General features: G+C 38.2%; 1 protein-coding gene across 2 annotated transcripts in view; it reads left to right on the forward strand.

The window, feature by feature from the left end:
* Window positions 1-12,042, forward strand: part of ARHGAP26 (Rho GTPase activating protein 26) — a 399,050-nt gene that overhangs the window by 146,237 nt on the left and 240,771 nt on the right. For both annotated transcript variants that reach the window (XM_011367454.2, XM_011367455.2), the window contains exon 11: window positions 4,086-4,164. In XM_011367454.2, coding sequence (XP_011365756.1) covers window positions 4,086-4,164 — 79 coding nt within the window. The remainder of the gene's footprint in view (window positions 1-4,085; window positions 4,165-12,042) is intronic.

Raw genomic sequence — 12,042 nt, forward strand, 5'->3', positions numbered from 1 at the left:
ATTATATATGTCTTTTGGTGGACATATACACTCATTTCTCTTGGGTATATATCTAGAGGTAGAATTGCTACATCATAGGATGACCTAGCATTGCTAGGTTTAGTTTTAGTAGATATTGCCAAGTGGTTTTATCAATTTATTCTTCCAGCAGAATGTCTGAGAGTTCCAGTGGCTCTACATTCTTGTCAGGCCTTGGTGGTCTTGAATGTGCTCCATTAGAAAGGGTGTTTCTTATATTTTGTTTTGGTTTTCATTGCATTTCCCTGATGCAATATCGGGCCCTTTTTCTTATGCTTTTTGGCCATTTGTTTGTCGTTTTTTTTACGAAGTGCCTATTCAAGTCTTTTATCCATTTTATTAATTTGGCTGTTCATTTTTTTTCTTATTTGTTGACGTTTTTACACATTTTAGATACAAGTCTCTTTGGTGATATAAATTGCAAATATTTTCTCTTGTTCTGTAGTTTGCCTTTTCACTCTTTTATTGATATCTTTCGATGAATGGAAGTTCTTCATTTTGGCGAAGTCCCATTTAGCCATATTTTTTCTTTATGAACAGTGCTTCTTGTGTGTGTGTGTGTGTGTGTGTGTGTGTGTGTGTGTGTGTGTTTAAACTCATTGCCTTTTCATCTCTTGGGTATTTTGAGGCAGAAACAAAAGTGGAGAGCCACTGCTATAGAAAGTAAGCCACAGTGAAACTGGACACTATTAGATTCTCATTTTTGATTGACCTAGAGTGCTGTCCTGAGCCCTCATGTTTATGAAGCACTTTGTATTTTATAGAGTCCTCTATCATTTGATCTTGTTTGATTCTGTTCAGCTCACTGAAGTACTTGCAGCAGGACCTAGTCCATTTTGATGGCAGAGGACTTCGATGGTCAACATTAGCTCTCTGGGGACTGTGGCACCTTCACATTTGCCATGGCCTTATGTGCAAGAGTGAAGCATTAGATTGCTGAGTTCAGATCCTGGCTCTGTGACTGTGGACTAGGTACTTAACCTATTCGAGCCTTAGTTTTCTCATCTACCAAATGGAATCATGAGAGTATATCAATCTCATGATGTCATTGTGAAGATTAAATGAATTAATTTACATGTAGTGCTTAGCAGGGCATCTGGCACATAGTGCTGGGTTACTACTGTACTTCTTATTTTATTATGGTGTTTGAAAGGATCCCAGTTCTTTTTGGAATTCCACAGAGCTGTGATCACTGATTCCATTTCTCTTTCGTTGTGTTATATTTTCCCTTCCTCATTCCACCTCCCAACGTTGTGCATTCTCTTTCTTTCTCTCTCTTTCCACTTTCGTTATGAAAAGCCAGATACATTCCAAACATGAACTAAATTGATGCCCCATATGAAAGTGAGCTCTCTTACCCAGTAGTAGAATCATTGTAGTCAAGTGTAGTGTAGTTAAGAATTTTGCTCCTTTTATTTTGTTCTGAGGGACGGTGGCTAGTAGGGGCATAGGGAGGGTAAATGTAGAAAGAAAGTTGTTGCTTTATTCCAAAATAAAGTTGACTCATTTTCCTTGGTTCTAAGAAATCCACACATAAGAGATTTACATAGTAGTGATTTGAATTGTAATGAAGGAAAAGAAACTTGGAGCCTGAAGGACTGTTTTCTAGCTGCCTAGGAAGCACTATGATCCAGATGTACCTACACAAGTCCGAGAGAAAATTATCTGAACTTGGGATGATAGGATTAGAAATGAGTATGTTAAATCCACTTTATTCATTTCTCCACTACTCCTCCCCAAACAAAAAGGGAACAAAACCACATGTGGAAAATAACTTGTATTTTGATATTTCTTCTTGAAATGAAAACAAATCCTGTTGACTTTCCTGGTTACTAAGGCCAAGTGGCTTACTCTTCACAGCCTCTGAGTTTGTGTGAACTTCCTCTCTGTGGCCCTGGGTAAAAATTTTTTACTGTGTGCCATGAAGTTGATGTGACATCTGCGAGGTCCCTGCGAACTTGGTATGCTAGGCAACTATTGTGGTCTCACAGTTTGATGATGAGCACCTAGCAAGAAATGACCTGGAAACATGTTGACTACTTGACCCCAGTGTAGAGAGGAGGGAGTCTTTGCTCTCTAGGGCGGTAAGCCTCAGACCTAACTGTACATCAGGATAGTTGGTTAAAATCCAAGTTCCCAGGCCTAGCTCAGAAGTTCAGATTCAGTAAAGTAAAGTGGGGTTGGGCTGGGAATCTCCTTTTGAAGGGAATGCCTGATTCTGAAGCCTGTGGTCCAGGCACAATACTTTAAGAAACACTCAGAGATCATGTCCAGAGACTTCAGGGTTCTACAGTGGACAGTAGCTTTGTAGACTTTTAATTTCAAAATCTTAATGCTTTGTGTTCAGCTCTTTGAAAGGTGGAAGGGTAGAAACAATCCACTATGTCCCCAAACTACAGGGTCATCTTTGTGCAGTGTTGGCTGCCAGCACTCTGCAGACACCAGTGGGTCTGGCACACTGAATGGACTGATGGTGGGAAATGGTCACCTGGATCTGAGAATGAGAGTTTCTGAGAAGAGGAGGGAGAGCCCAGGCAGCTGCTGGTGTAGAGAGAAGTTATTGTGTCTTCTGTGTCATGTTTATGCTACAGTGTCAGTGCCAGATGTGGCCTCCACAGGAATGACCACCTTCTTAGGAATGAATGTCTGTCCTATCATCTGCCTTTTATGCTCAACACACCTTCTCACCCACCCACTTATACCCTCACCCTCACCACTACCCCCCACCACACTTATTCACAACCTCACACATTCACACCCTCACCCCCAGCGCCCGTTAAATTGTCATCCTTTCTGTACTTAAATGCTTACATCTGTGAAACCTTTTTTTTTTTTAAGGGAATGTTGAGGGATGATCAGTGAAAAGAAGCAAAAATGATATTTAAAGTATGTTCAACATAAATAGGTCTAGCATATTTGTTGGAACTATGGAAATAAGCCAGGAGCAGTGATTATAGATGGGTCAGATGAACGGGCTTCAGTGCTTGTGGGGCCCAGGCTGGCGGTGCTCAGGGCATGGTCAGCCTGTGTGTTTCACTACCGTGCTGCTCTGTGATCATTAGCAGTTCTGTGGACTCAGGTGATAGTAAAACTTATTTCCCATATAGGAGATCTCTTCATCCCTTTTAGGCTTTCTCAAATTTTAAAGATGAGGGTTTACATCAGCAATTCTTAACTTTTTGAGTTACAGTCTTCTTTGATCTTATAGTTTGAATTGTTTCTACAGAAAAATACTTACACATTTAGAAGAAGGAAAGTGGTTTATGGACTCTCTGGGGTCCATCAGTGGCCCCTAAATAGAGGAATGCTTTAATGAGCACAGATTTCTCCCAGGTTAGTTTTGATGGCACAAGTCTCTTCTCATGGAGAGCCATCTGTAATGGGAACTCAACAAATACCACTTGATATTATATGCATTCTTTCTGGAGGGATTGAGTTTAGTTTGAAAGAGCAAGCCAATTTCAATGAAGCTGAAAGAGCTAATGCATGCATTTAAACAACTTAGCACCTGACATGGCAAGTATTCACTTAAAAAATACTATACATTTAATCATAATTACAAAGCCGATTAACTTCATAAAACTTCTCCAAGTCAAAAGCAGTTTAGAAGCATTAGACTAGATATTAGGAGACCAGGATCCCTCCAGCTTGGTATTTCCCCCTCTTTTTATCTTAAGTCCAATAATTTCATTCACTTCAATACAAATTTATTGCTCTCCTTCTATGAGTAAAGCACTCTGTTAAGCATTTTGGAGAACAAGAATGAATAAGATCTCAAGGAACAAACTTTACTCATCTGTGTCCCTTACCTGTAAGTAGAGTCATATATTCTGTTTCTTCGTACCTCCCTGGGACACATGGGCTTATTTAAAAGGATTTGGGGTGCTGGCTTTGCTTTTTGAGATTGGAAGGTGGCTCAGAAAAGCCAAAAGGTATTATACTTTCTTTATGTTGTTAGCCTTAGTGATGCTCATTTTATGGCGTGAGTGTTTCTTTAAGGGTCACCTTCATCAGGATCTCTGTACCTTTGTCACTGGGTTCATATGCATGTCCTCCTTTCTCCACAGGCCAGGGGTTATCACCATGCAGGCACTGTCAGAAGAGGACCGGAGGCTCTGGATGGAAGCCATGGATGGCCGGGAACCTGTAAGTGCAATTCTGGGAAGTAGAGCAAGAATAAAAGTCCTGAGTTGTTCGTTGCTTCCCGGGTGTGGTGATCGTTGCTGGTGCTCCAAAGCTTGGGGTCTCAAGATCAGTGTAGCAGAGGGAATTTTTTTTTTTATTCCTGGGCTGATATTTGTAGATGTTGATCTTCTGTGTGGGAGCAGTCCTTGAGCTTCAGCCTCTTTGCCTAAAGCATGGGTTCTGCATGATACTACACCAGAACTTCCCCTTCGCAGAGGCAATTATAGCTCCCCTAAGTCTCTTATAGGAGGCGGAGTCCAGTCTGGTTTACTGTATATTTATTGATGCCTCCACAAAGCATTATCTCAGTCCCATTTTAATGGGATAAATGATCATAAAAGTGTATTCAGATTATGTGGTATCTTTTCTCACGGCCTTCTGGTTCAGCCTCCCCTTAATATAGTAGCCCACATCCCATTATATGCTGTGCGATTATCAGGGTCAGTGGAAGGGGTTAAGCTGGTAATGTGATCCATGCTCCCATTTCAGAGATGCTGGTCTCCACTGGGTGATGTAATCTTGTGATTGTTTTGTATCTTGTGACACGTAAAACCTACTTAGCCCTGCAGAAGACCCAAGAGTCAGAGTAGTTGTCTTATCTCGGTGCCAAGAGTATCCACTCCAGTGTTTAACAAATCTCAAGGTTACAGAAATCCTAAGAGAACAATCTAACCATGTCTCACCAGTAAGAGATAAAAAGAATCCACAGTGGCAGAGGGTCAATAATTATCACTTGCAAAAGGGACTATCAGAGGGGGAAATGTGTACAAGGGACATTAGGCCATGGCCTCCATTAACTGTAGAATTCTTTGCGTCAAGCTGGGTGTCCAGTGTAGATGATTCCAATTCATTTGTGTGTCTTTTTGTCAGCCTACCCTGTTTAGGTGATTTGTATTGATTAATGTACTTTTTTACTCAGCTATTTTGTTTACAAATGTGGAACTCAGTTCAATCAACTAAGCATAAACAGTGTTTGTATGATATTTAATAATATAGAACACAAATTAAAGAACTAGTTAAAGATTTTGGCACCTAAACTCTAATTAAACATTGTTTAATCTGAATTCATCTCCTGGGCTATATAAGATACCTCTGATTTTCCCTGAATGTGTTGTTACTGATAGAAACTCTCTCAAAAGCAGATACACATTTCTACCTTTGGGGCTTTGTGGATATAATAGCTGCTTGATGTCAGAGGCCTTTGAAAGCAGCTTCCCAAGTTCTCCTTCATCTTTGCTGTTATCATCTACCGTTAGTTGAGCAGTTTTTTCTGTGTGTGTAAGGCACAGATTTGGCACATTACACCTCTTAAAACATTTATTCCTCTTAGTACCTTATAAAATAAATGTTGTGATTCTATTTCACAGATGAGGAAACCGAGGGCTTAGAGAGGTTAAATAACTTGCCCCAAGTTGCACAGATAGTAAGTAGCATATATCAGTAGGGTACAGGCTGGATTGCTATAACAAAGAGACTTCAAAGTACAGTGGCTTAAATAAGATAGAAGTTCATTTCACCCTCAGAGCCCAGAAGTAAGCAGTTCATGCCAGGTACCATCCTCAGCCTGTGTCTTCCCAGGTTGTTCCAGTCATTGTCGTTTTCCAGCCAGATAATGGAGATGAAAACACCCAGGACCCAGAACGTGCGCTCATCATTTCCACTGGCCCAAACATAATTATATGGCCATATCTGTCTGCAAAGGAGGATGGAAAAATCTAGGTTGTGTATAGGCAGCCTTTGGCCCAGCCAGTACCCGGGGCATCTTATTGCTTCAGGAAAGAAGAGGAAGAATACTGTGGGGTGGTTCACAGTATCCACCACAGTGGCAAAGCTATAATTTGAACCCATTTCTAGCCCTAGACATATTTGGTTTTCAACTTTAATAGAGATAAAACATCAAATTCCCTTCTAAGAATCCTCAGTTCATTTTTACAATACTTTATTTGATTCTGTTGAGTAATTCTTCAATTCATAGGGGAGGAAATGCCCAGGAAGAAAAATCCTCTCTGGTCATACTCTTCTTGGTATGGATAAAAAACCCACTACAATTGGTAGGTTTTGTTTATTGGAGTTTTTTTGTTTTTTTGTTTTTCTAATAAGCTGAAGTTATAAAATTGCTTCACCAATTCCATTTTAAGCATCTCTTTCTTCCTCTTTTTCACCACTTGATATTCTCTGTCTGTATAAAATTGGTCTTCTTACTAACCACTTCAGTTTTCTCATAGATTAACATCTGGACTCTACATATGGAAAGGATGCTGTTGAAAGAAACATCTCCTTGGTCCAGAATATACATATTAAAACAAGTTTACATACCAAATAATTCTGTTTCTAAACATAATATAAAATTATTTTTCTCATAGGCGCATCTAGCTTGCAATGAAAACCACACCTCAATGGGCTTTCTAGTTTCCTAAAAAGAGAGATAAATACAGACAAATGATGGTTGTGTAATTGGCAGAAATATTGGGCTTAATTTTGTCTCCCATTGCCGAGAGCCTGTAGGGAACATTACTGGTAATATATACCCAGTAGACAATTAGCAGCTCCAGTTTTAATTACCATCTCCCTAATTAGTTAAATCTGTCCCCTTGGGAATTTTGGCATTGGTAAGGGAGCAGACATCTTTTTTTCTGCTGGTTTTAGAGTATTTCTCTTGTTTCAGGGAGATGTTAGTGGTGATACCTATTTTCGTTTTTATACTTATACCCCAATTGATCTGTGATTGATTACTCAATGTTGGGTTTCTTTGGGGTATAATTTTAGTTTCCATCCTTTTTGTTTTTTCACTATGCAATAATGCCTCAGGATGTTTGGTTAAAAAAAAACACTGCAGTGAACCCCACATCAGTTGATTTTACGATGTTTTAGCTATCTGTTACATAAAATATAGTTTTTAGCACTCAGTGACATTCTAGTCTGGAGAAATGTAGAATTTCTTGATGGTATTGATGGACAGATAATGAAGGAAGAAATTGGAGCTGTGTTCCTACAATAAGCATTGTGGATGTTATCTGTGTTTCGATTCTGAATTCAAGTGTTAGAACCCAATTCAAACTTGTCTGGGAAAAAAACTGGATTAATTGGCTTATATAACTGGATAATATGGGGTATAACAGTTCTGGCCCATCCAAATCCTCAAACTTCCATAATATTTGGAGTTAGTTTCTTCTTTTGTGTTGGCTTCATTTACAACAGGTTTTTTTCCTGTGTAGTGGTGATATGTTTCCTAAATGTTCCAGGGCTTATATCTTATTATCAAGAACAGGATCAGGAAAGTTTTTCTGTAAGGGCCAGATAGTAAATATTTTAGGCTTTTGTAGCTACTTAGCTTTGCTGTTGTAACTCAAAAGCAGCCATGGACAAATGAATGGGTGTGCTTGTGGTTCAGTAAAATTTTATTTACAAAAACAGGTAGAAAGCCAGATTTCAGTCATGGGCCATAGTTTGTTACCTCTGATTTATAAGTTTAGTGGAAAGAGAGCTCTATGTAATAATTCCAAAGAAGTCTCATATTTGGATTCCATTGGATTAAATACTTGGACCAGCAGAGGATGGGATAGATGAACTGACCAGACCTGACTTACCCACTGCACTAGAACTGCATATGTGGTAGGGAAGGTTGTCTTCTCCTGAGGGAAAATCAAAACATTGCCATATGAGGAAGAGGGTGGTAAACACTAGGTGGGCAAAAATGATACAGTTTCTCTCAGCTCTGATATTGATATTACATTAAACTTTATATTTAAAGAGCTTGCTCTTTGTTACTTGGCCAAGATTGAAAACTATGCAAGTTTACCATGAAAGTCATACTTAATGGAGAAAGATTAATGCTTTTCCCTCAGAATAAGAACAAGACAAGGAAGCTTTTAGGACTCTTATTTCTCATAGTTCTGGAAGTCCTAGCCAATGCAATAGGGCAAGAAAATAAAAGCATAGAGATGTGAGTCTATAACTATTTACAAAAACTCAACAAGCTACCTAGTCAGATAAAGTTTTGAAATAATTCTGCTATATTTTCTTCACATTCTATTAAATCTGGATTGATTTAATAGAGCTGTAGAATCACCACTGCAGCTATGTAAGTTTTTGTTTTAATCTTCTGTGGCCATTGTCTAAGGCTTGGGAATAGACAACTTTCCATATTAAATTGACATGGAAATCTTAGTTCAAGGTGCATAAATACTATAGCTAAGAGAATTTTAGAGACAGCAGATTTTCTTTTGTCAGTTCTTAATAACTAAAGTTATCTTTCCTTTTCTCTTTGCATGTTGCTATTAAGCATGTTTGCTAAAAGCAAGCAGATTAGAATCACTATCAACCCACCATCATTGCCAACTCATACACACCCAACCTGGAGTATTTATTATTCTCTCTCCACTATGGAAAGATGACTCACCAAGTCAGTGATACTAATAGGGTAACTTGGAGCCTGAGAACTTGGATCAGCCTCTTTAAACTTTGTTCTCATATAGTTAGTTCTTAGCTGTGTTTAATGGTGTCTGTCTAGAACTGCTGCTATTACTTCATTATTTTAGAGGTATTAGTCCTTCATCACTTCTCAAGGATTCTTTAGTAAAATATTTCTCCACTTTAGGCCAGTTCTTGAAAACTCTTTTGACAGCGAGAAGGGTAGAAGTTTGGCAGATACCAGAATGATGTGTAATTAAATTAGGAAGATAAGAAACACGTGGTGTAGCATCAAAGATTGTGTGAAAATCCATATATTAATTTGAAACTATGAAGTTGCTACCTTCGTAGGTCAAAAATGGCCAGTCACTGGTGATTTCATATGGCTCAACCTCCTTAGCCGTGGAGCAGAAAGAAGCACATACCTAGGCCAGTATCATACCCTTATTTATATAAGAGGGAATGCTATATAAAAAAGTCAGTCAGATTGATTTGGGGTAGATAATCCAGGTCTCCTAGCTTCTAGCTCTGTGGTATTTTTACTACAATATACATACTGCTGAATTATCAGTAAGCCACAGTTGAATGGTACCTCCCCTTACTTTTAAATGGAGCTTCTCGGTTGTGGTTACTGCAGTGGAAGAAGCGAAAAGAGGAGGAATCTAAGGAAAAACCACATCTAGTAAGAGGACAGACAGTGTAACTTCTTTCTTCCTACCTCCATTTTAAAGAAATGATCTATTTTAGTCCTTGTAGACTTTGAGACTGGACAAAGTGTGCCCTTTGCTCACCTTTCTTTACTATGCCCAAGCTCTAGCCTCCAAGTTCTTCAAGAACTCAGAATAATGGGCAAATTACATTGCATTTTATGCCCTACACCTGATGTCTGAAAGAGCAAGCTCTTATTTAAAAGAAAAAGTAAGATTGGTTGCTGTTAAGATGAGTTTCTAGGATCAGAAGCAGAATGTCATGGTGGTTAAAAATGTGGGCTCAGGCAGCTTGAGTTTAAATCCTTACTTACCAATAATAGCTCTCAAACACTGAGAAATGACCTAGTCTCTTAGAGCCTGTTTCTTTCCCTGCAAAATGGAGATAATAGTACCTTCATATAAGATTGTTAGGTAAGGATCAACATATACATATCGTGTTTAACACAAGGATTGTATATAGGGAAATGATCATTAAAAGTTAGATCTTTGTCTTTTTGGAGAGGAGAGGCAGATGTTGGGATACTTGGATTTTGTTTTCTAGCTTAATTGCTAAATTACTTGGCTCATTTGAGCACAGAGTTTATTTAAAGTTACCTTGCTCAAGCTCACCAGAATGCAGGGCAGGGACTGCTTTCATGAGTATGGAAATGTGACTTCGTTTAGCACTCAGTCCAAACTTCCAGGCTATGAATGGAGGAACAGGAAATCATCTTTAGCCTCCTTTGCTGCCACACAGCCCAGGCCTGACAATTCATAATCCCAGCTGTATGCTAAACTCAGCACTCTACCATTCATTCTTTCATTTTCTTTTCTTGGTAAAATAAGTGATCGAAGGCATATGGATGGTTAAGAAGGTATAGGGTGAAATTGCTAAGTTCTTGTGTGTTAATGCAGGCCTTCCTCCTTTATGAGTGGAATGATGATTTGGAATGATAGTTCTGCCCATTTTGTGAAAGCTCTCTTTGTAATATAACATAGTGTGAACTGATGAAAAGTCTGAAAGTGAGGTCCCTAATTTGCTTTCCATTTCCCCAACTCCCATTCCAGCCCCTAGTCAGTCCCAAGTTGCTGGAAAATTGGATTTTAACTCTATTATTTTTTTGTACTTCTTTCTTTCTTACTGGGTCCAGAAGCTGGTTGCAAGCTTCATCTTTGAGCCACGTGAGTGTTTTTATATAGGCATAATTCATAAAAAATTATATCACCCATATTTTCAAGTCTTAAAAGAAATTTAATAATATTCACTTCTGTCCTTGTTCCCTTTAGTTAGATGTCCTTCAGAAGGACAATCTCTTATGAAAATCAGAGACTATTTAATTGAGCAACCTGAGCTATAAGGTAGAAGAAAGGAGAAAGAGGTCAGGTGAAATTGTTTTATGTTGGAGAGTTGGTGAAATTTTTCTAAGAAATGGAAATTTTGATAGCTAGAAGATTTTTGCTTGAATGTTTTGATTTAATAACATGCTAGTGACACTTACACAGGTTTAGACATTGTTCTTTCAGCATCTAGCAAACATATATAGGTTGTCTTCCAATCACTTTGATGGACATCAAGGATACCAAGATGAGAACAGGCCACATTACTAGAAATTTCATTTGTTTGCTGCTGTTTCCCCATTGCCTAGCACAGTGGCTGGCACACAGTAAGCACTCAGTAGATATTTGTTGAATGACTGGAGTCTAAACTAAAGGGAAGAGTTGAGGATAACAAGTTGTTTTTCTTAGAAAATTAGGTTGCTTCTATTACCTGAGACTGTGTGGGTAGATTTGAAGTTATTTGAATTCCTTGATTTTATAGTTCGTTTAGATGCATATATACCTACTTGAACCAGTATTTAACTGAATGATCCTTAATATTTTGTGCCAGAGAATCAAGTAAAGCCTTTAGATCCTTTCTCAGAATAATGCATAAAATAAAATACATGGTTTACAAAGGAAAAATATCATTTAATAGCAATATATTAAAGTCATTTGTAATATAATAAATATATGCTTCTTTATTATCACATTCAATAACAAGATATAAAGGCAGGTCTAATAACTCTTGTGAATGCCATGACCTGTAGCAGCGGTAATGTTCTGTGGAAATATCTGTGATTTCTATTGGTGACAAGTCGCAGATACCCTTGATACTACTGTGATTTGGTGCCCATGTTTATATTTGAAGGAAATGCTAAATTTAAGTTAGAAGCTAATGTAAAGAAAGGTTTTATTTGTTTTTCTCTGACTACCATCCAAGTTCATGGACCCCTATAGTCTGTCTGTGGACTCCATTTCTCCATTTCTTTGCAAAGATGTTTTGAGAGACTTACTTCTTGATTTTCAAGCCCTTGTTTCAGCCTATAATTGTACATTGATTAGTGTGATTATTTGATTAACATGTGTCCCCCTGCTGGATTATCATCTTCAAGAAGGCAAGAACATTGTCACCTTTTTTGTATCTTTTATGCAATGTCTGGCACAGAGTAGGTGTTCAGTATATACTTATCAAATAATCAGATGAATGACCCAAGGACAATTAAAGTATGGTTGGTTTGTCATGACTTGTTTTTTACTTAGGCTGTTTCCTGGCACCACCTACCTTTACAGATCTTCACAGATCCACTGTTTAATATTCTTACTTTTTTGTTCACTTTTTTGGTCTAAATATAACATAAAAGCCCTTTTGTTTGTCTTCAGCATTTTCTGCAATTCTCAGATCACTGTTGACTTCATCTCA

This window comes from Pteropus vampyrus, unplaced genomic scaffold (assembly GCF_000151845.1).
Source record: "Pteropus vampyrus isolate Shadow unplaced genomic scaffold, Pvam_2.0 Scaffold134, whole genome shotgun sequence".
Lineage (NCBI taxonomy): Eukaryota > Metazoa > Chordata > Mammalia > Chiroptera > Pteropodidae > Pteropus > Pteropus vampyrus.